This window comes from Dreissena polymorpha, chromosome 10, assembly GCF_020536995.1.
Source record: "Dreissena polymorpha isolate Duluth1 chromosome 10, UMN_Dpol_1.0, whole genome shotgun sequence".
Taxonomy (NCBI): Eukaryota; Metazoa; Mollusca; class Bivalvia; order Myida; family Dreissenidae; genus Dreissena; species Dreissena polymorpha.
Genome location: NC_068364.1, coordinates 70,246,646 through 70,270,116, shown reverse-complemented (window position 1 = coordinate 70,270,116; position 23,471 = coordinate 70,246,646). Strand labels below are relative to the sequence as shown.

The window sequence follows — 23,471 nt, the reverse complement described above, 5'->3', positions numbered from 1 at the left end:
GCCGGATGGACGGACGCACGGACGGACGGACAACGCCAAAACAATATCCCTCCGCCTCTGGCGGGGGATAAAAATTATATGTCTCATTGTACAGAATTGTACTTTACCTTTCTTTTTGCTACTTGTTTTGCAGAAGTTTGTTTTTTCGAAAAAAATAAATAAAACAATTGATAACTTTTCATCAACACTGGCTACACTTTATGGTTCAAATCGCACAACAGTTATATGTACATAACACTTCAAATTTAGATACAATATTTTCATGCTGATGGTAATGATTTACTGCGTCATGTCTGTGAAGGTCAACTCATAAGGTGTATTACCACGGTAACATCATCAAGTGACCGCACGATGACCGTTAAGTTGACAGGATGTTCCTAAATGGTAAACGATAACCTGAATCTCGCATGGCGGTTGCTGACAGATGCTTGAAGTATATATGGACCTGCCACATGGCAACAGTTAAAAATAATTGTGTATGACCCCATTGTAAAGGTTAGTTAAAAAATAAAAGAACAGTTTCACTGCCTGGGGCGAGGAAAAATTTAACTATTTCTATAAAAATCCACTTTTTTTTATGAACTTCAATACATATTTTTGAAATGTATCTACATGAAAGGGCAGTGTGAATAGATTGCCTTTTTTATTATCTACTATTAGACAATTTTAATACGTTGCATATATTCAGAGTAAATCTATTTTTATGGGCTAATTAACTGTGTGAGTGTTATAAACATGGTACATAATGTATTTTTAACGTATTTATCTTAACTTAGACGAAATTTCTGGTAGAGAAACTCATTATCCAACGAAAATTATATTTATTTCATAACAATATATCACATTGAATATAAACAGTAACTAGAAAGTACTGACTGATAAATTAACAAATACAAGAATGAAAAATATCACAACAACATTCAGCAATAAATTAGCCCCGTCATGCAAAAATGGGTCTTATGCCATATGTTGCCAGCATTATAAGCACTAGCCCAGCCTACGCAAGCTGGTCAAGAGGTAACCTGTCTGCTAATGAGACAACAAAACCTTGTGTAACTTTATAGCTGATAGCATAGCCCCTGATCAGATTGCGCAGTCTAATCTGGGTTTACACTAACATCATATTGATTAAGAACCATTTTTGCATGATGCAGGTCAAATATTACATTACCAAGCTACTATTAACCCTTTCAGTGCTGGAACCGAATTTTGAAGGCCTTTGCAAACAGTTTGGATCCAGATGAGACGCCACAGAACGTGGCGTCTCATCAGGATCCAAACTGTTTGCTATTCTGATAGTGTTCTTTGCAAAAAATCGAAGAAAATGCTAATTTTAGAAATTCAGCAGAAGATATTTTAGCAGACGACAAATTTCCCAGCATGCAAAGGGTTAAAGTTAGAAACATGAAGAAATATAACAAGGTATGGCATAAAAAGTACCCTCTATGAAAGCAGCATGGACACTTAATAATATTCATAAAAAAATCAACAAAGTACATAACAAATGCATAAATAAATGTCATAGGTATGACAATTGTGAGCAATGAATAACAAATGAAAGATAGAGGTGCACAATTTAGAAAGGAGGGGGATTAAAAATGAAATGTGCACATTTCAGTAGATCATATTATATATTTCTCTGTTTATAAAACTGTGCAAGCATAGGTCATAGTAATAATATTTGTATTCTTAAATTTCCTAGCTACTGTGTTCAATTCAAAGAGAACAAAATTAACATTCTTACAATGAGTATTTACAAAATTATGTCTATCCACTGTATAATAAGTGCTAAATAATCATTCACATATTAAAGGGACTTAATTGTTCACATATTGTCAAAATGACCATTTTCCAACTTTTTGGCACAAAATGAAAGATTTGAAGGCTAAGCATATGCTAACAGCAAGGATGGCTCAGTTGCAAAGGCATTATGTTTTTACTCCAAAGGTCAGTGGTTTGAGACCAGTTTGGCAAAAACAATATTTTCTTTCTCACAATCTATTCTCTTTTCCTACTAAAGCTCTTTATTGCAATTTTAACATTTATTAATTCTAAGCAGTCCATGACAAAAGTTAAGCAAGCGATGTGTTTGTGAAACCCTATGTCCCCAAATATTTGACCTTGAAGGGTGACCTTGACCTTTCACCACTCAAAATGTGCAGCTCCATGAGATACATATGCATGCCAAATATCAAGTCGCTATCTTCAATATTGCAAATGTGTACATTAAATGAGCGATTTTAACCCATATATTTGACCTTTGACCTTCAAGGATGACCTTGACCTTAACCTTTCACCACTCAAAATGTGAAGCTCCATGAGATACACATGCATGCCAAATATGAAGTTGCTATCTTCAATAATGCAAAAGTTATGGCAAATGTTGAAGTTTGCACAAACAAACAAACAAAGCAAAAAACCAACAGACAGGGCAAAAACAATATGTCCCCCACTATAGTGGTGGGGGACATAAAAAGCCAAAATCTGTTAAGAAGTCCCATTAAATGAAAACAAAACAAGATTCATCCCAAATGTAGGTCTTTCTTCAAAAAGTCCAGCATTTTTTAAAACAATGTAATCAAATAAGTTTCACTGGATAAATTTTAAGAATTACAAGAAAACGCCCAATATAATAATAGCACTCTTTTTGCCCTTGAAATAATCATTGCACCTTTAGTATTAAGTCTTTTTTAATACTTCAACAGGTGGGCCAGAACTCAAATCTTACGATTGATAAAAACAGAGATAGCAGTTTTTTTTATCAATTTTGTTAATCTGCACACCTGATTCTAGTTATGAAAGAATTTTGTTACTCTACATACCCCAAATACTCAAATACTTAATAATGAAGTCTTGAGCAAATGACATCCCTTCACACATTTAGCACAACCGATATCATTTTAGAACAATGACTTATCTGAATTTGATTAACCATATTTAATGAAACAATTTGGTATTTAATCCATTATGCAAGGATGGTATACCCATGCAGAAAATCAAACAAGTCGCATTCTGAGAAGACTGGGCATAAAGCATGTGCGTAAAGTGTCGTCCCATATTAGCCTGTGCAGTCCACACAGGCTAATCAGGGATGACACTTTCCAGTCTAAATTGGATTTTTGCTAAGAAGAGATTCCATTTAAATGAAAAATGTCATAAAAGCAGAAAGTGTCGTCTCACGGACTGCACAGGCTAATCTGGAATGGCACTTTACACACATGCATTATGCCAAGTTTTCTAAGAACATGCCTCAAACAAGTCCTACTGCTCCAAGACAGTGAACTCAACTGTTCTTCTCCTTGAATAGATAAAGTACGTAAGTCTGTCAGTGACCTGAAAGAGTCTGTTGAATTTCAACTCATTAAAACGCGAAATGCTCGTTAATTTGCTACAAAACAAAGATAAAAATGAGCATTCAATCTCTTTTTATGAATGCCCGGCATTTACATTTGTTCACTCCATGCCAGATGATGAATTATTGCCATGAATTTATGCTCAGTACAAGAGCTGTTACCATCCAGCCAAAAACAAACTTATTTTCGGATTGAAACTTGTGTGAAAGATGTTAAAGTAAAATTAACAGGAAGAAGAAAATAAGAAGTTAAAAACACAGAAAAAAAATGCGTTCTAATTCCTAGTTATTGACAATAGCAGACATAAACACACATTTTAGTTCTAACAAAATGAAACGGTTAACACTGTATTATGAAACCATAAAACAATATAATATTGGTCCAATAATATGTCCACATATAGTGCATGTTTTTTTATGAATTCAATGTTGCACAGTGTGTATATGTTTGAACAAGCACTTGATTTTCATAAATAACAGGAAAATATCACAACTACACAAACATAATGATACCACCTTACCCTCAGATTCCAAGATGGCATGAAAATAATAAATATTTTTCATTTTTGCCTTTGCATCAACACATACAGTTGTTGTTTTTTCACAAAGATGATGATTCTTTTACAAATGAATACCAATCATCATGATAATATTATAGCATTATATTTACATGTATGACACATTTAAAGGGATCTTTTCATGTTTGGGTAAATTCACAATTTTTTTTCAGATTTGCAAATTTTCGTTGTAGTTATGATGTTTGCGAGGAAACAGTAATACTGAACATTTACCACGCTCTAACATATTGACTATATGAATGTTTTAAGGATTTAAAAACCTGAAAATTATAAAGTGTTACAAACGCGAAACAATTGAATAATTTGGAGAGTTCAGTTGCTATCATTATATTTTGTGACATGACAAGGATTGCGCATAAAAGGTATAGAATACGCCTCAAAGTATATGAGCACAAATGGTCGAGTTGTTACTGCGCTTGACTTTTACTCCATGGGTCAGTGGTTCGAGCTCAATCGTGGATTACTTTTTTTTCCGCGTATAGCGCGCAGTGTTTTACCTCCAAAATTCAAATTAAAAAGCTGGTGCGCGCTATACATTTATTCAACGCTATCCTGGCTGCTAAATTGGTAAAAAATATGTTGTGTAACCGTAAATAATCAAAATGGTCGCCATGTTTTTTTCCAGAAAACTACCACCCTATAATCGTGCAGACTGAGGGTCCATTGTCGAAACAACAAGAAGTCGCTACTGGTAGATATGAATGCAGTAGAAGAAGTTTTGGTCAAAAATAAATTTGTTTGAATAAACTTGCAGACATTTCTTTGTTTGTGTTTTTACACTTCTTTATTGATGAATTCTGATGGGGATTGTTGTCGACATTGCGGAGAGCAGGCAAGGGTAGGTGCGAACGAGGTCTTTTTTGCGGGTAACGGTAGGTGTGAAAGGGAGTCATTTTGCACTTCGTAATTGGCAGATGTTATTGAGTAATATGTGCCACGACTTGTTAAGACGCTAATTGACATTTGATACACTAATTGACACTTGAGAACGTGAAGATATGCAATTGCATTTTGTGTGTATAAATATTGAACGTTCAACAGTGGTGTACCTCAACAACTGTATCCCTGTCTCCCATGCGACATTCAAATTTACCGGTAATGCCCATGCTTTCCCCGAGGAAAAATTACAAGATGTACACTAATTCTTATTTTCTCACGTTTTTCACGAAATGCACTTGGACTGTTAATCTTTTGCTAGAAAATTACAAAATTGTCAGAAAAGTATAGTGCTATGCAACCCATGCTCCTAATCATAATGACGCTTCCTATTTTGAATGCTTAATTAAGCTTTCCAATGCCCCGGATTATTGGATGTGCAAAAATAAAATGGCGGCCATTTTGGTCCGATTTGGTGGTTTTATTGTCTTTAAATATTATTTTCTCCATGTTTGCATTTAAAAAACAGCCTACGCTCTATAAACGGGAGCGCGCTATACGTGAAAACCTACGGTATTTAATATTTTTATCTTTTTGTTATTTATATATGGAAAGGAAATGATTCAGTGTTTATTCAACAAAAATAATCCAATAGTCATCATATCTGGTGCTGTATTTACTATTGAAGTAACTAATAATTACAAACAAGTTTTTATCTCACACCTAGTGTCTATAACATAGTGCCTTCTCTATCACAACCCCAGTAAATGAGCAATAAAATGCAGCAGAAAAATATGCCTGCCAACAAATGCCTTATTGTTTCAGTTTAAGTACTTATTTACTGCTTATCTTTTTATTATTCAACTAATTTTGTTTTCCAACACAATATTTAGGAGAATTACTGACAATTGCATTGCCTCCCTTGATTAAACAAGACAGGGTTGCTATCCTTGCAGTAAGTTAACCTGGCATATGGGATTGTCTCCCTTTGCTAAACCAAACAAGGTTGCTTCCCTTGTTAAGCATTTACTCCACAGACGGTGTTTGGACACAGTGTACATCAACAATGACTGTGCTGACACACTTCTGTTGCACAGGAACACATTCAGGGGCAGTGCTGCTATTGCTATTATTAGTAGGAAATTCTGAATTCTCGTTTGGACTGTAATTATTGCCTGTTTTCAATTTGTCACATTTTATCAAATACCTAGATGGAACGATTCCACTAAGCCCTAGCACCTTGCTATTGTGCAGGATTTTCTCATCTACAATTTCTTCATCAACATCTTCATCAGAGTTTTCCAAAGCAATCTCTTGCTTGGTGTAAGATCCCTCTAAAAAGTCATCATCAACATTACCATCATCTGACTGACCTTTTCGTTTCGATTTGGAAGACCCGGCAGCGCTTTGATCTTGGGCCCAGTTCTCCATCAGCTGAGGGCTTGAGAACGGCTGGGAACCAGACACAGGAAGTTGACCCTGCAGTTCAGGATGACTCAGCAAATACTGAGCCAGACTGGTTTCCTGTAGTAATCTCTGGTGTGCCAGGAACCTGTCCGGTATTCTGTTTAGGGGGTCGTCGGCGCTGGAGCCATCAAAACCAAGATTGCGTAGCACAGTTTCCGGGTCCATCTCTCGCTGGCATAGAATCTGCTCAACACTGGAAAAAGCATATCAAATTGTCATTTTTATATTTAATTTTATGATTTCCCGTAATTTATAGGGAAATGTTGTGACAGTATTGGTACTTCACTGTTATAAACAGGAAAAATAATAATTGTTACAATAACACTGAAAAAATAAGTCACTTTTTTTACATCATCATATAATTATCCCCATTTTCACCATGATAGTAGTGGGAAAGGAAGCAATTTTTGCTATCCTGAAATGCTGACATGATGGTTCTGCAAGTGTGTCATTTATTTTCTATCCCAGAGTTGTATTTTTTCACCTTTTCTTAAGTTAAAATCACATCAAGATCCACATTTAGGGGTAAGCATGAAGCTGTTGTAAGAGATAAGCAATTCTATATAAGATATACTAGTTTTGCACATAAATAAGTTGATATATACAATTTAAATACAAAAAAAAAGAAATGTGTTTGTCTGAAACACTATGTCCCCTTCTGAACCGCTTTGAAATTTATTTATTTTGACCTTTGACCTTGAAGGATGACCTTGACCTTGAACTTCCACCACTCAAATGTGCAGCTTAATGAGAACGCCGCTTTGAAAAAAAAATAATAAAAAAATTGACCTTTGACCTTGAAGGATGACCTTGACCTTGAAGGATAACCTTGACCTTGAACTTCCACCACTCAAAATGTGCAACTTCATGAGAACGCTGCTTTGAATTTTTTTTTTTTTTTACCTTTGACCTTGAAGGATGACCTTGACCTTGAAGGATGACCTTGACCTTGAACTTCCACCACTCAAAATGTGCAGCTTCATGAGAACGCCGCTTTGATTTTAAATTTTATTTTTTTTTTACCTTGAAGGATGACCTTGACCTTGAACTTCCACCACTCAAAATGTGCAGCTTCATGAGATACACATGCATGCCAAATATCAAGTTGCTATTTTCAATATTGAAAAATGTGTTTGTCAGAAACACTATGTCCCCTTCTGCGCCGCTTTGAATTTTTTTGTTTTTTTGTTTGACCTTTGACCTTGAAGGATGACCTTGACCTTTCACCACTTCAAATGTGCGGCTCCATGAGATACACATGCATGCCAAATATCAAGTTGGTATCTTCAATATTGCCAAAGTATTCATAAAATGAGCGATTTTGGCCACATATACTTGACCTCTGACCTTGAAGGATGACCTTGACCTTTCACCACTCAAAATGTGCGGCTCCATGAGATACACATGCATGCCAAATATCAAGTTGGTATCTTCAATATTGCCAAAGTATTCATAAAATGAGCGATTTTGGCCACATATATTTGACGTCTGACCTTGAATTACGACCATGACCTTTCACCACTCAAAATGTGCAGCTCCATGAGATACACATGCATGCCAATTATCAAGTTGCTATCTTCAATATTGCAAAAGTATTCATAAAATGAGCGATTTTGGCCACATATATTTGACCTCTGACCTTGAAAGATGACCTTGACCTTTCACCAATCAAAATGTGCAGCTCCATGAGATACACATGCATGCCAAATATCAAGTTTGCTGTCTTGAATATTGAAAAAGTTATTGCAAATGTTAAAGTTGGAGCAAACAGACCAACATACAGACCAACAGACAGGGCAAAAACAATATGTCCCCCACTATAGTGGGTGGGGGACATAAAAATTAATTTCAATAAAATTATCAATATGGACTATAAATTTACTCATCAGATATAAATAATTATGCCAAGATAAAACATCCCCATATGTAAATACCAGTGAAGAATAGCAACACACAGTGAACTATTACTAAGACAACAACAACAACAAGTGGAGACCTGCACTGTGGGAAAATGGGGCTTAATGCAAGTGCGTAAAGTGTTGTTCCAGATTAGCCTGTGCCATGAGGAACTACACTTTCACCTTTTATGGTATATTTTGTTTACAGGAAGTCTCTTCAACAATCCAGTTTAGGCGGAAAAGGGTATCCCTGGTAGCCTGTGTTGGCTTCATCTGTGATGACACTTTACGCACATGAATTAAGCCACATAATCCAAAGGAGGCTTTATAACCAAACCCGTCTAGAGGTATCATCCAAATTTATTGACTTTCAACATTATTGGAGAAAGGATGCAACTAATTTATGAAGCAACGTCTAAATGAAAACATTTATGCGTCTTGTTCTGAGAAAACTGGGCTTAATTCATGTGCGTAAAGTGTCGTCCAAGGTTACCCTGTGCAGTACGCACAGGGACGACACTTTCCGCTTTAATGGTATTTTTAGTTTCAAGGAAGTCCCTCCTTACCGAAAATCAAGTTTAGGCGGAAAGTGTCGTCCCTGATTAGCCTGTGCGGACTGTACAGGCTAATCTGGGACGACACTTTACGCACATGCATTATGACCAGCTTTCACAGAACAAGACATTTATGTAATATGAATTAAAGTATGGTTATACATTGAGCCTCCTTCTGGGAAAACAGGGCTTAATGCATGTTCATGAATTGTCTTCCCATATTAGCCTGCGCTGTCTGCATTGGCTAATCAGGGATAAAATTTTCCGCATGAATGGAATTTTCATTTAAGAAAGTATATTTTAAGCAAAAATAGTCTGCGCGGAAATTATCATCTCTGATTAGCCTGTGCGGACTCACCTTGTTCTCGGAGTGAAGCTACTCTGATATAAACTATGGTCATATATGGATGAAACTGAAATGTCATTGGGCAGTAAGGAAACCCTTGCCCACTTAGATACGTATTTTGATGTGTTTGTAGTCTCTTAGAAAGTTACATTTATTTGAAGACCTTTCTTACTAGATTCAAGTTTTCAAAGGCTTCATTTCCAACCCTTAGATACTGATGAGCCCCAAACAGCATAAAACCTGAACAAACAGCGAGTTACTCGCAGACTGTTCTGGTTTTTAATGCTGTTTGCACAGAGCAGTTTTCACTTTGCCTCTGAAAGGGAAAGGGTTGAGATGCAAGGTTCAGTGAGAAATATATGCATGTCACCTGCTTTAATTACAAGATTTATACTAAAGATCACAAGCAACTAGAGTGTTCTGAATAGCTTTTCTTATTCAAATCAATTATAAAGAAATAACACCATATTTTAACTATTAATATAAAAATGAACAACTTGCCAGCACAATGCTTTGCTTATTTTAGAGCATGGCAAATGTTCAGCATTACTGTTATCTCACATATATAAGAACTACAACAAAATTTGCAAATCTGAAAAAAAAAATTGTCAATTAACCAAAACATGAGAAGTTCCCTTTAAATTTAGCTTTCTTGAAATACTGTTCTTTGCAAGGAATAAATTACGACTGCTATGACCTATGATACATGTAGGTCTGGGTTGGAAAAAAAGAGGCCTCATCTAATAATGGGTTGGAAATACAGGCCTATTCTAAAAATGGGTTGGAAATACAGGCCTATTCTAATAATGGGTTGGAAATACAGGCCTATTCTAAAAATGGGTTGGAAATACAGGCCTATTCTAATAATGGGTTGGAAATACAGGCCTATTCTAATAATGGGTTGGAAATACAGGCCAATTCTAATAATGGGTTGGAAATACAGGCCTATTCTAAGAATGGGTTGGAAATACAGGCCTATTCTAAGAATTGCTTGGAAATACAGGCCTATTCTAAGAATGGCTTGGAAATACAGGCCTATTCTAAGAATGGCTTGGAAATACACTGAAGGAGGTGAATTGTCCGGCCATTAGTACTAACATTTCAAAGTATTGTTAAAGTCCTCCCAACCATTGAAATTTAAATGGTTATATTGTGGAAATCAGAAAGTAGAGCGATCATCAAACCAGCCCATTCACAGCAGCGGTGCACAGACTATTTACTCTCCTTCTAGGACATAAAGGTATGCATGCTATTGCAATGTGTGTTTAATACAACTTTATCAACAGTGTTTTTCTAACTCTTTACAATACAAATCAGTTAACCACCAAAGGCTGAATGATTTACAATGCATTTGTTTGCACTTATTGTGTGTAATTTAATCATTTTATTCTTTATTGGTAACTCTTGTTTTAGTTTTCCATTTCATATCTTCCATATCTACCATTATATAGATAGACCATTGTTAAAAACAGCAAAAACTACCATATCTACCATTATATAGATAGACCATTGTTAAAAACAGCAAAAACTAAAGACTGTATTGGCTCTCAAGTGATACAACTCCAATTTGTACTTCTTTGCACCAAACTTTGGTTGATAAGTTTTTATGTAAATTACATTTTGTAACCTTTTTATTGGCATGTACCATATTTCATTTAGCGCATGGCATGTCCCTCTGCATCATACTGCATACTTTTTTGTTGTTTGCATTCACTAGGTACCTCTTTTTATGTCAAGAATCAATACCTTGAGGGATCTTTTGCATGCAGGGAATGACATTTGCTTTAATAAATTGTGTTACTTTGCAAAATTAGCAAAAGAAATAATCACATAAAAATAACTCATCCCAGAGCTTAAGCTGTATATACCACTACGTGTCTTTTTGATCAAGGCTCGAGCCTTACAGCAAGTGAATGGCAAGATTATAAGTGATGCTGTTCTTATGACACATAGAATTTGTTTTATTTTCAAACATTGTGCGACATGAAAGCCTTAAAGCAACAGAATACCATGAATAGGCGAGGCTATGGTTATAGGGCTTCTTTCATATTGTATGCATCAAAACACTAGAAAGAAATCATGACAGAAACAAGCGCATTCGTTAAAAAGATATCCCCCACCAAAAATAGTTTTTGTGACAGATGGATGGACGGACTGACAAACTGACAGAGGGACATTCACTCTATTCTATATCCCTCCGCCTTTGGTGCGGAATACAACATGCATGAAAGATAGGGTGTGTTGTATATAGGATTTTGCATGAGAGGTTGTTTTGTATTGAATTTATTACACAGTCATATAAATAAAGATAATTTATTTAGATGATGAGTTTAATAAAGTCAATACAAAATGACCACAAATCTAAGATTCTAATTATAACATGACCAACACATTTTCTTTTTATTTTATGCTCTTTTCACTGCATATTCAAATTGTAAAAGAGTTTAACTGAAGAAATTCGCTGGAATAATGACGTCATTTCGTCAAAAAAATGACGTTATTTCACAGTTATATAACTAGTGTAATAACACCCGTGTAATAAACAAAATTGACCATTACGTTATTTTACTCTTGGAGCGTAGGTCATGTTATAAAGAAGTTTTTGCAACAGTGAGGGACACAAACATGCTCAGCTTACCAGGAACGAAGCGTTTGGGTCGGTCTGCAAATCACCAAGCAAACATCATGCTATTTAAACCAAGGTTTACCACTTAGATACGTATTTTGATGTATTTGTAGTCTTTTAGAAAGTTAAATTTAATGTATTTTGATGTATTTGTAGCCTTTTAGAAAGTAAAACTTACTTAAACGCCTTCCTTACTAAATTCAAGTTTTAAATCCCTTATTTCCAACTTTTAGATACTGATGAGCAGCAAACAGCATAAAACCTGAACAGACTGCAAGTTACTCACAGGCTGTTCTGGTTTTATGCTGTTTGCACATAGCCATTTTCACTATGCTTCTGAGCAGGAAAGGGCTAAATGGGCAGTCAAACAGTTTTGGGCTGGGTTATTTTCCCCTCAAAAACTGACTTGCCATTCTGAGTCATAAAATTGTTCTCTAAAACTGAAGATTGTAAAACACTTTGCTTATGCACAAATGAACTTTTTTTGATTGAAATATGTTGTCTTTCAAGAAAATGTATTCCAGCTAGACAAACAGTAGTATTTTGCACAAGAATGGTTGGATTTTTTTGCAAAAATTCTTATCAAAATCCCAATGTAAGGGACACACATTATCCAGCCTCAAACTGTGTTAACTCTCCCTTTCAAGCAAGAATAGCTGAAGCAAATCCAGATTACCGCAGGAGGTAATCACATGATAGTCAAGATGGCGACGTCCATGCCGAGGCAGGCATTTTTAGGCGTTTTATACCCTTTGAGCACTTTTGTTTAATTTTTAAATGACGCTAACTATCCAGCCATATCAGTAAAAAAGTGATCAGTAAGAAAGTGATTATTTCTTATCAAAATTCGCTTTATATCTCAACTTAACTGCTGCAAGTTTTCTTAGTGGAGCAGTAATTAGGTCAACCTGCTTAGAAATTTTGCAGAGACTAAAGTAGAGATATAGAGCGAATATTAATAAGAAATAAACACTAATAACTTTCTTGCTGTTATGGCTGAAAAGTGAGGGGCATTTAAAAAAAATAATACAAGAACATAAGGATATAAAACAGTAAATAAAACTGTTGCCATCTTGCCTATCAAGTGATATACCCTTTCCCACTCAGAAGCATAGTGAAAATGGCTCTGTGCAAACAGCATAAAACCAGAACAGTCTCCGAGTAACTCGCAAGTCTGTTCAGGTTCTATGCTGTTTGCTGCTCATTAGTATCTTAGGGTTGGAAATGAAGACTTTAAAATTTGAATCCAGTAAGATAGGCCTTTAATAAAATTTAACTTTCTAAGGGCTACAAATGTGTGAAAAAACGTATCTAAGTAATTACAGTTCCAGAACTATCCATTCACACCTAAAGCAAGAGCTAGTCATGCAATCTGGCAGAAAATTACAGCATTTATGACTGAATATGTTGCATGATTATAGGTAACCAAATATGAAAGAATTATGACATTGTGAAATACAGAAAATATTGGAAGCATAACAATAGTTTTTAAACTGGCTATCGTTTCAATAATGAGAAAGACTACAATGATGATAATGATGACAATGATGATGATAATCATGATGGTGGAAATTATGACGAAGACTATGATTATGAAGTTGTTTGTGTTGCTGCTACTGATAATGGTGATACTAATGGTGCAGCTACTGATAATGTTGATACTAATGGTGCTGCTACTGATAATGTTGATACTTATGTTGTGGCTACTGATAATGTTGATACTTATGTTGTGGCTACTGGTAATGTTGATACTTATGTTGTGGCTACTGATAATGTTGATACTAATGGTGCTGCTACTGATAATGTTGATACTAATGGTGCAGCTACTGATAATGTTGATACTAATGGTGCTGCTACTGATAATGTTGATACTAATGGTGCAGCTACTGATAATATTGATACTAATGTTGCAGCTACTGATAATGTTGATACTAATGGTGCAGCTACTGATAATGTTGATACTAATGGTGCAGCTACTGATAATGTTGATACTAATGGTGCAGCTACTGATAAAGTTGATACTAATGGTGCAGCTACTGATAATGTTGATACTAACGGTGCAGCTACTGATAATGTTGATACTAATGTTGTGTCTACTGATAATGTTGATACTAATGTTGCAGCTACTGATAATGTTGATACTAATGGCGCAGCTACTGATAATGTTGATACTTATGTTGTGTCTACTGATAATGTTGATACTTATGTTGCTGCTACTGATAATGTTGATACTAATGGTGCAGCTACTGATAATGTTGATACTTATGTTGTGTCTACTGATAATGTTGATACTAATGGTGCAGCTACTGATAATGTTGATACTAAGGGTGCAGCTACTGATAATGTTGATACTAATGGTGCTGCTACTGATAATGTTGATACTAAGGGTGCAGCTACTGATAATGTTGATACTAATGGTGCAGCTACTGATAATGTTGATACTAATGTAGCAGCTACTGATAATGTTGATACTAATGGTGCAGCTACTGATAATGTTGATACTAATGGTGCTGCTACTGATAATGTTGATACTAAGGGTGCAGCTACTGATAATGTTGATACTTATGTTGCTGCTACTGATAATGTTGATACTAATGGTGCAGCTACTGATAATGTTGATACTAATGGTGCAGCTACTGATAATGTTGATACTTATGTTGCTGCTACTGATAATGTTGATACTAATGGTGCAGCTACTGATAATGTTGATACTAAGGGTGCAGCTACTGATAATGTTGATACTAATGGTGCAGCTACTGATAATGTTGATACTAATGGTGCAGCTACTGATAATGTTGATACTAATGGTGCAGCTACTGATAATGTTGATACTAATGGTGCAGCTACTGATAATGTTGATACTAATGGTGCAGCTACTGATAATGTTGATACTAATGGTGCTGCTACTGATAATGTTGATACTTATGTTGTGGCTACTGATAATGTTGATACTTATATAGCGGCTTCTGATTATGTTGATACTTATGTTGCTGCTACTTATGATGTTGATACTTATGTTGCTGCTACTGATAATGTTGATACTAATGGTGCAGCTACTGATAATGTTGATACTAATGGTGCAGCTACTGATAATGTTGATACTAATGGTGCTGCTACTGATAATGTTGATACTAATGGTGCTGCTACTGATAATGTTGATACTAATGGTGCTGCTACTGATAATGTTGATACTAATGGTGCAGCTACTGATAATGTTGATACTAAGGGTGCAGCTACTGATAATGTTGATACTAAGGGTGCAGCTACTGATAATGTTGATACTAATGGTGCAGCTACTGATAATGTTGATACTTATGGTGCAGCTACTGATAATGTTGATACTAATGGTACTGCTACTGATAATGTTGATACTAATGGTGCAGCTACTGATAATGTTGATACTAAGGGTGCTGCTACTGATAATGTTGATACTAATGGTGCTGCTACTGATAATGTTGATACTAATGGTGCAGCTACTGATAATGTTGATACTAATGGTGCAGCTACTGATAATGTTGATACTAAGGGTGCAGCTACTGATAATGTTGATACTTATGTTGCTGCTACTGATAATGTTGATACTAATGGTGCAGCTACTGATAATGTTGATACTTATGGTGCAGCTACTGATTATGTTGATACTTATGTTGTGTCTACTGATAATGTTGATACTTATGTTGCTGCTACTGATAATGTTGATACTTATGTTGTGTCTACTGATAATGTTGATACTTATGTTGCTGCTACTGATAATGTTGATACTAATGGTGCAGCTACTGATAATGTTGATACTTATGTTGCTGCTACTGATAATGTTGATACTAATGGTGCAGTTACTGATAATGTTGATACTTATGTTGCTGCTACTGATAATGTTGATACTTATGTTGCTGCTACTGATAATGTTGATACTAATTGTGCAGCTACTGATAATGTTGATACTAATGGTGCAGCTACTGATAATGTTGATACTAATGGTGCTGCTACTGATAATGTTGATACTAATGGTGCAGCTACTGATAATGTTGATACTTATGTTGTGTCTACTGATAATGTTGATACTAATGGTGCAGCTACTGATAATGTTGATACTAATGGTGCAGCTACTGATAATGTTGATACTAATGGTGCAGCTACTGATAATGTTGATACTTATGTTGCTGCTACTGATAATGTTGATACTAATGGTGCAGCTACTGATAATGTTGATACTAATGGTGCAGCTACTGATTATGTTGATACTTATGTTGTGTCTACTGATAATGTTGATACTTATGTTGCTGCTACTGATAATGTTGATACTTATGTTGTGTCTACTGATAATGTTGATACTTATGTTGCTGCTACTGATAATGTTGATACTAATGGTGCAGCTACTGATAATGTTGATACTAATGGTGCAGCTACTGATAATGTTGATACTAATGGTGCAGCTACTGATAATGTTGATACTTATGTTGCTGCTACTGATAATGTTGATACTAATGGTGCAGCTACTGATAATGTTGATACTAATGGTGCAGCTACTGATTATGTTGATACTTATGTTGTGTCTACTGATAATGTTGATACTTATGTTGCTGCTACTGATTATGTTGATACTTATGTTGTGTCTACTGATAATGTTGATACTTATGTTGCTGCTACTGATAATGTTGATACTAATGGTGCAGCTACTGATAATGTTGATACTTATGTTGCTGCTACTGATAATGTTGATACTTATGTTGCTGCTACTGATAATGTTGATACTAATTGTGCAGCTACTGATAATGTTGATACTAATGGTGCAGCTACTGATAATGTTGATACTAATGGTGCAGCTACTGATAATATTGATACTTCTGTTGCTGCTACTGATAATGTTGATACTAATGGTGCAGCTACTGATAATGTTGATACTAATGGTGCAGCTACTGATAATGTTGATACTAATGGTGCTGCTACTGATAATGTTGATACTAATGGTGCAGCTACTGATAATTTTGATACTAATGGTGCAGCTACTGATAATGTTGATACTAATGGTGCTGCTACTGATAATGTTGATACTTATGTTGTGGCTACTGATAATGTTGATACTTATGTAGCGGCTTCTGATTATGTTGATACTTATGTTGCTGCTACTTATGATGTTGATACTTATGTTGCGCATACTGATCATTTTGACACTTATGTTGCAGATACTGATGATGATAGTTCTTAAAACATGTTGCTTAGTTGCTGATACTCAAGATGATGATGATTATGCTTATGTTGCTGCTACTTATGATGATGATGTTTTTTGTGATAAAAAAAGGTGTTGATGATGGTGCAGCACAATCATATTGAATTTGTAGCTGTTATTGATGATGATGATGATGATGTTGACAATGAGTTTGCTAATTGTGTTGATGATGACAAAGATGATGCTCATTCTCCTGCAACTGATGATGATTATGATGGTGATGCTCACCTGCTGTTCAGACTGGATGTTACACTCTTCTCCACAACAGATCTCCATTGAAGTCGCTTTTCACTGGACTTCCTGAAATGTTCCAACAAAACTTGCATTAGGAAAGCAGAATGCAGTAATAAACTTCAAAACTCAAATATAATCTGATTTCCATCCTCATATAATAAATTAAAATGCACTTAAACAGTGTCAATATGTTCCAAACAAAAATTAATTATTCCATTTTACATTTTAAAATGCCTTCTTTTTCAATGTGTTTTTCAATATTCCAATAAATTGATGAAAAAATTTGCTTTTGTAATGATGACAATCTAATTTTTAAAAACAAACCAGAACGTAAATTCACAAAGCAACAACACGCCTGCAGTTTATGACAAAAATCTTTTATGAAAAATATGAAGACCTTGACCTACATGTGTTGCCAGGCTAATTCACTGATAACAACTTCAAATGCAAAATCAAATCAAGTCCATGCAGCACAATTTAGGTAAAAATCAGCTTGACACTTTTGTTATGCAATCCATCAAACTGACAATTCAATAGTATCGACACTAAATGCAACAGTACCGGTATTTTAAATTGCCCTTGCATTCAAGTAATCTATCAATAACATCTGCACTCAATGCAGCAGTATTTCACATGGTCCGTTCATTCAAGCAATCTATCAATATCATCTGCCCTAAATGCAGCAGTTTTAATTTCTATTTCAGTGACATATCAAAGGTTTCGGTACTCAAATGAAAATTACTGATTAATTAATGTATATGAAAAAGGGTTGATGTATATCAATAAGAGTTAATGTATTTGAAAACTTTTCTAGAAAAATCAAACCATGAGGTTATTAGCATGAGGATTATGCAAACAAATGTTGGTTTTAATTTGACAAGGAAGTTATTTAAATTGTAATTCAAACTTAACAGTTAGAAAACTGTGTTAGAGTATCCTGCAGCAGTTAATCTGAGATTAACCCTTTGCATGCTGGGAAATTTGTCGTCTGCTAAAATGTCGTCTGCTTAATTTCTAAAATTAGCATTTTCTTGTATTTTTTTCAAAGAATACTATCAGAATAGCAAACAGTTTGGATCCTGATGAGACGCCACGTTCTGTGGCGTCTCATCTGGATCCCAACTGTTTGCAAAGGCCTTGAAAATTCGGTTCCCGCACTGAAAGGGTTAAACAACAATAAATTTTGATGTGTTTGTTGTCATAAAAAACGCCAACTCCAAAATGGAAACATTATCTGTGCCTAACAAAGTGATGTTATAACTTCTTTAACATTAATGTGTCCTTTATAAAAACACTTTACTTATTTCACATAAATTGTGTGATTGCATTTAATTTCCATCTTTAAATACATAGCAATATGTATGATTAAAAAATTCACTCATATGAATAACGTTCTTAATTACTAAACATTTATGTGTGAAACAGAATCAAATTCCTTTTCCCTTCTTTAGCACTAATTCATTTGCATGCTATACTGATTCTACATGTTAATCAGAAAAAGCATTCCCATCTTTTTAATTGGAATACATTAAAAAATTTGATCTTTCCTTTTTAATAAAAGTTAAGTTCTTTCTTAATCCAATTTTTTGCAAGAAGCAAACACTATTGGTTGTCATTTCCTTTTCCTAATTTAAATCGTATTGTGTGCACCAAGTTTCATTAAGATATTGCATTTCTTTTCAATATGATATAAAGCAATGTCATTCTAGATGCAAGAACATGACATGTTGATGTTGGGCTACCAAAGTACAAACTAAATTGTACCTGTACAGATAAAATAACAAAAGAACCAATCTGGAAGGGCATTATAAATCAAAGTTTGCACTAAGAAATGCACAATTCTGATAAAAAGTATCTTTTAAATTGATTTAAAATCCTTGAAAACTGAGTAGTCCAATAAAGGAATCATCATTATCAGCATTTATGTTGCAAGATATCAACCAGCTTAGATTAACAATATCTTGACGTGGAAAAAACATCTTCAACAAGAGACTTAACAACATGAGTGCCTTCTTTTTATCTTTCTTCCATGTTTATCAAGAATATGTTAATCTTTAATCCCATTGAAAGTTTGCCTATTCCATCTTCTAATCTCAGCTGCAGAAAAAGTCACACACAATATTCATGTGTTTTTTTTACCTTTCGTAAAATGTGTCATTCACTTAGAAAATTTCTTAGAATTTATGCACCTTGTCACAACTGATCTAAGACATAACAGCATTCATTATTAATTTGTATATTCTTTCTTCCAGACATTGCAAAAGAAATAGTTTTTTGCCTAAAAGATGAGGACAAAGTTCCCTTTCCCCCAAAAAGGGGAAAGCATAGGTCCATTTGTTTAACGCACTTTGTAACTCTAATGTATTAACAAATTATAAGCCATGTGTCAAACACATTGTAATTCAAATAGTATTTACAAGCATGTGTAAAACACATTGTAATTCGAATAGTATTTACAAGCATGTGTAAAACACATTGTAATTCAAATAGTATTTACAAGCATGTGTAAAACACATTGCAAATGGACTAGTATTGACCATTTAACCCTTTATAGACATTTAGATACGTATTTTGACGCATTTGTAGTCTCTAAGAAATTAATTTTAATTAAAGGACTTTCTTACTAGATTCAAGTTTTAAAGGTTTCATCTCTTACCCTTAAATACTGATGATCAGCAAACAGCATAAAACCTGAACAGACTGCGAGTTACTCACAGGCTGCTCTGGTTTTGTGCTGTTTTTGAATAGAAATTTTCACTTTGCTTCTGAGTGGGAAAGGGTTTATAGACCAATCCAGTCAGGATTCAAACCGTTTATCAGCGCATCCATCAAAATATGTCAAGAGACAAACATTTATCCTGATAAACTAGCATGATTCTAGATTATATTGCATACAGGGTGAAAATCATAAAGTCCCCCCCCCAAACTCCCTAGGGTTTTCAAAAACCATTACTTAGACAGTTAAACATTCTGACAGGCATGTTTTGCATGTGAAATAAATTGTATCATTTTCGATTGTGTTTTCATGTTTCACACTTACACAAAATTAATATTTAATTTCAAATCTTTCATAGTAGTACCAGTTATCTTCAACTCTGAACCCAAATAACAAAAGTAAGGCATTTTTTTTACATTTTTGTTTGTCATGCCCTCTCTCTTTCCAAAGTTATATCTAAAAGATATGAGTCGCAATCTGAGAAAACAGGGCTTAACGCCTGCACATGCTAATCAGAGAGGATAATTTCTGTAAGAGAATTATTGCTTAGAAAAGACTTACTTCAACTCAAATTTTCAATAAAAGTGGAAAGTGTCAACCCTGAATAACCTGTGCAGACTAAACAAGCTTATCTGGAAAACACTTAACCCTTTCCCACTCAAGACACAAAATGAAAATGGCTATTGCAAACAGCATAAAAACAGAACAGCCTGCGAGAAACTTGCAGTTTGTTTTATGTTTTATGCTGTCTGCTGCTCATCAGTATCTAGAAATGAAGCCTTTACAACTTGAATCTAATAAATATCTCACCTGTGATACAAAGAAATGACATGTTTTTTGCAGGCCAAGATATCAATGGAACAAATGTTCTATCCAAGTTTCATGAAGAATGAACAACAAATGGCCCCCTGGCGGCCATGTTTTTCAACAGACCTGAACCATTTTTGAACTCGTCCAAGGTATCATTGGGACAAATCTTCTGACAAAGTTTCATGATGATCAGACAATAAATGTGGCCGCTTTACAGTGTTGACAAGGCAAATATTCATGACGCACAATGGAAGACAGACAATTGACAAAAGGTGATAACAAAATTTCACCATGAGCAAACAAGAGATGTGTTTGTCAGAAACAAAATGCCTCCTTCTGCGCCGCTTTGAAGCCATATATTTGACCTTAAAGGACGACCTTGACTTTTCACCAGTCAAAATGTGCAGCTTCATGAGATACACGTGCATGCCAAATATCAAATTGCTATCTGAAGCGACATAGAAGTTATGAGCATTTTTCGAATCCTAAACGTGATAACCTAAACGCAAAGTGTGACAGAAGGACAGACAGACGGACGGATCACTATATGCCCTCAAAAATATTATGCTCATAAAGATTGTCACCATGATGTTTGAAGATGATATTATTAAAACTAATTTAGTAAACTAAATCAAGATATGATATATACATTTGAACTCAGCAAATGTCATTCAGATTGAACTAAAAATGTGACTATAAGTATTCACAATGTTTCACTATAAACAACTGTAGAAATACAATAAAGCCCATTTTATTTTAGCAGAAGTGTGGACCCTTCAAGGGAGAGTGTCTTGAGCATACTAGTATGTTTGATAAATACAGAGTGGTCATTATCTACTGCACTAATTATGTAAAGATAAGCCAGCGCATTTAACTGGAGTCAATATTGCCATGGAAACAATTTCATAGCACAGTAGATGTTTAATCAATACACCAAACACAGTTAGTTAACTTGGCTTATCAGTAAAGATCAAAGATAAGGCTCTACAGTGCATTAGTACATGTACAGTTATTTTATGACATAGAAACGATAGGTTTATTAAGTGCATGCAAACTACTGTCTTTATGTACACCACATTTTATGAAGGAAGTCCCAGGTTTATACAAGGGAGTTAACTATTAGAATGTATGTACAGGTTATCTTTCTTTAACATTATTGCTTATCAGAACTAGACTGTTAACATGTTTTCATTATATACATATAGAGAAAACTGCCCCACCCCCTGGCGGCCATGTTTTTCCACCCATCATGACCATTTTCGAACTCGTCCGAGATATCTTTAAAATTGATGTTTAGAAAACAAATTATGATGATAAGGCAAAAAATGTGACTTCTAGTGTTCACAAGCTTTTTTACTATATAAATATAAGGAAAATGACCCCCCCCTGGCGGCCATGTTTTTTTACCGATCCGAATCATTTTCGAACTCAACCGTCATATCCAGAAAACACATGTTCTGACCAAATTTCATGAAGATTGGACCAAAAATGTGACTTCTAGAGTGTTCACATGTTTTCACTATATATATAGAGAGAAAACTGCCCTGCGCCCTGGCGGCCATATTTTTTCACTGATCTGGACCATTTTCGAACTCGTCCGAGATATCAATGAAACCAATGTTTTGAACAAGTTTCATGATGATTGGGCAAAAATTGTGACTTCTAGAGTGTTCACAAGGTTTCTCTATAGCCATATAAGGAATACTGCCCCGCCCCTGGCGGCCATGTTTTTCAACGGACGGGAACCATTTTTGAACTCAACCAACATATAATTTAGACAAACATTTTGACAAAGTTACATGAAGATTGGGCATCAAATGTGACTTCTACAGTGTTCATAAGGTTTTTCTTTTTTTTTGACCTAGTGACCTAGTTTTTGATCAAGCATGACCCAATTTCGAACTCAGTAGAGGTATCAATCGGACAAATGTTCTGACCAAGTTTCATGAAGATCGGATAATAAATGTGGCCTCTAGAGTGTTCACAAGGCAAAATGTTGACGACGGACGACGCAGGACGAACAAAAGGCGATCACAAAAGCTAAAAAGGTATTTAATTAAATATAACTTTGTGAGAGACTACAAATGCATGAAAATACGTCTCTAAGTGATATAATGGGTATCAAAGTGGCAAAATACCTATCTAAGTGGTAAAGGGTAAACACGCAGGCATTCAGCCTCATTTTGAAGCAAGGCTAATCTGTATCAAATTTTGTGAAGATAAATGGGCCATGCTCTGTGAAAAGGGGCGTAATGCATGTGCATAAAGTGTTGTCCCAGATAAGCCTGTGCAGTCCGCACTGGCTAATCAGGAACAACACTTTCTGACTAAACTTCATTTTTGATTTTTGCTAAGAAGAGACTTTCAATTAACAAATAATATAAAAAGCGGAAAGTGTCTTCCCAGATTAGCCAGTGCAGACTGCACAAGCTAATCTGGGATGACACTTTAACTCTTTCAGTGCTGAAACCGAATTTTCAAGGCCTTTGCAAACAGTTTGGATCCAGATGAGACGCCACAGAACGTGGCGTCTCATCAGGATCCAAACTGTTTGCTATTCTGATAGTATTCTTTGAAAAAAATCGAAGAAAATGCTTATTTTAGAAATTCAGCAGAAGACATTTTAGCAGACGACAAATTTCCCAGCATGCAAAGGGTTAAGAACATGTATTAAACCCCTTTTTCACAGAGCACGGCTTAAATGTTTGTATGTTAGTATTGTTGCCAAATGTTTACAAACATTTTTATTGGCATTGGGCTTAAAGAGAGGATGAACAGCTACAAAGA

The 23,471-nt window shown here is 35.0% G+C and overlaps 1 protein-coding gene across 7 annotated transcripts in view; it reads right to left on the bottom strand.

The window, feature by feature from the left end:
* The window catches only part of LOC127847111 (uncharacterized), a 110,972-nt gene that overhangs the window by 38,217 nt on the left and 49,284 nt on the right, over positions 1 to 23,471 (bottom strand). For 4 of the 7 annotated variants that reach the window (XM_052378737.1, XM_052378740.1, XM_052378739.1 and 1 more), the window contains 3 exons: positions 17,153 to 17,224; positions 11,710 to 11,733; positions 6,180 to 6,466 (listed from right to left, as the gene is read on the bottom strand). In XM_052378737.1, the coding sequence (XP_052234697.1) occupies positions 6,180 to 6,466; positions 11,710 to 11,733; positions 17,153 to 17,224 (383 nt within the window). Of the gene's footprint in view, positions 1 to 6,179; positions 6,467 to 11,709; positions 11,734 to 17,152; positions 17,225 to 17,565; positions 18,877 to 23,471 lie in introns of those variants that run through there. The other 3 variants (XM_052378741.1, XM_052378742.1, XM_052378736.1) reach the window with 3 other exon arrangements.